This window comes from Aplysia californica, unplaced genomic scaffold (assembly GCF_000002075.1).
Source record: "Aplysia californica isolate F4 #8 unplaced genomic scaffold, AplCal3.0 scaffold00742, whole genome shotgun sequence".
Classification (NCBI taxonomy): Eukaryota; Metazoa; Mollusca; class Gastropoda; order Aplysiida; family Aplysiidae; genus Aplysia; species Aplysia californica.
In genome coordinates, this window is record NW_004798012.1 from 207935 (window position 1) to 209728 (window position 1794).

Here is a 1794-nt window from a genome sequence, read left to right on the forward strand (position 1 = left end):
GTGTGTGTGTGTGTGTGTGTATGTACATGCATGGGAAAATAAAATTACCAACCTTGATGTCAAAATCTATTCTGTGCGGTAAAAACTCTTCTCATTACACAAACATAAAAGAGGAAGAAGCGTGTAGTTTTGGAAGGTGTGCAATGAAAATGCATGATAATGTAACAGTTTAGGGAAAAAGGGTGTGTCACTCAAAACTCCATCTTACGCCAGAAGTAAAGGGGCCAGTCCTTTGAAAAGTTAGAACAAATAGATCTAGGAACAACGACAAGCAGTGCATGTCCCTAATTTCATTTTTTCAAAATTATCTTTTTAAAAGTAAATTTTAGTCCACCAAGGGATCTTTAACAAGCACAACTTGCATCCGTGACCTCGAAGATTTTTCTCTCCTACCCGAAAAGGCTAGGTGTTAGATCTTACCTACCAAAAGATCAGGGGTGTGTCTGAAAGACAGCAGTAAGAAGGAGCAAAGGAGTAGTAGTAGAAAGGCTGTAGAAAGAGTCAAGAGCCCAGAGAAAGTGGAGACAAAAGTAGACGACAAAACAGGGTTAGACAGCAAGAAATGGTGTTAAAGGAGAAGAACATTTTCTGTTGCTATCCGGATTCGAACCTGGGACTTGCTGAAAGAGAGACAAAAACCATAACCTCTCGACCACAAGAGCCCTTGAACAGTGATAGAGAGCAGGAAAGGGTGTGAAAAGAGAAAAATCTTAGAGAAAAAAATTTTCCGTCGTTATCCAGATTTGAACATGGGACCTACTGAATGAGAGGCGAACACCTTTTAGTAATGTTTTTAGTTTTCGTAAGAGTTTTACGGCACATGCAACGTAATAAGGTCACATACAAGTGTCCAAGAATTGATGTGTTACAAGAGAGTAACATACACAAAAAAGGAGAAGAGATCAGGACGACAGATGTTTGATAGAACTACCCTGCAATGTGAGACAACAGAGTGGAGGTAACTTACTGAAAAGACGGAGGCCGGCTGTCACCGATGCCGGCCACCCTCTCCGTGGGCAACTGTACCACATCCCCGGTCTGTGAGTCGGTGACCGACTGACTGTCCGAGGCGCTGTTGTCCGCGGCCACCAGCTGGAACAAAGGGGGGATGAAAACACACACAGCTTTAGTTTTGGTAAGAGTTTTACGACACTTGCAACACAATAAGGTCATGCAAGTGCCAAAGAATAGAGGTGCTACAAGCGAGTAACAAACACAAAAAAGAAGGAGGGGAGAAAAGGACGACAGATGTTTGATAGGAAAGAAGGGCAAACCACACCAGAGCACCACCCAACCACCCACAGTTTTAATATTAGTAGGAGTTTCACAACACTTGCCACACAATATAAGAAACATATAAGTGCCGAAGATTAGAACTGTTAAAAGAGAGTTACAAACACAAAAAAGGAGGAGAGATCAGGACCATAGACGTTCGATAGAAAAGAAGGAGCAAACCATACCAGAGCACCCCCAACCACCTGCAAACATAAGACAAAATTACATAGATGGTGACAATGACTTGTTCAATCTGCACAATATTAGCTTTCTCAAGAGGCAGGACCTCCGTGTTAAATGTCTGTCTCCCACAGGTTCCAGCCCAATGGTTTGAAAGAGAGTCTTGAAATCTACACAAAACGACCCAAATTCAAAAACACAATATCAGGGATTCAAACCAGGCCATCCATTCTGTAGTCCAGCATAATATCAGATTTATCAACACAAAGTATATTTTAAAAAAGAAAAATAACCCCCCAAAAACTTGTAGGTAAACATTCAAACTTTATTTTGATAGCA

At 41.4% G+C, this 1794-nt stretch overlaps 1 protein-coding gene across 2 annotated transcripts in view; it reads right to left on the reverse strand.

The window, feature by feature from the left end:
* Positions 1–1794, reverse strand: part of LOC101854671 (segment polarity protein dishevelled homolog DVL-3) — a gene marked incomplete in the record, with an annotated part of 49599 nt that overhangs the window by 35888 nt on the left and 11917 nt on the right. For both annotated transcript variants that reach the window (XM_035972567.1, XM_013088427.2), the window contains 1 exon segment: positions 968–1092. In XM_035972567.1, coding sequence (XP_035828460.1) covers positions 968–1092 — 125 coding nt within the window.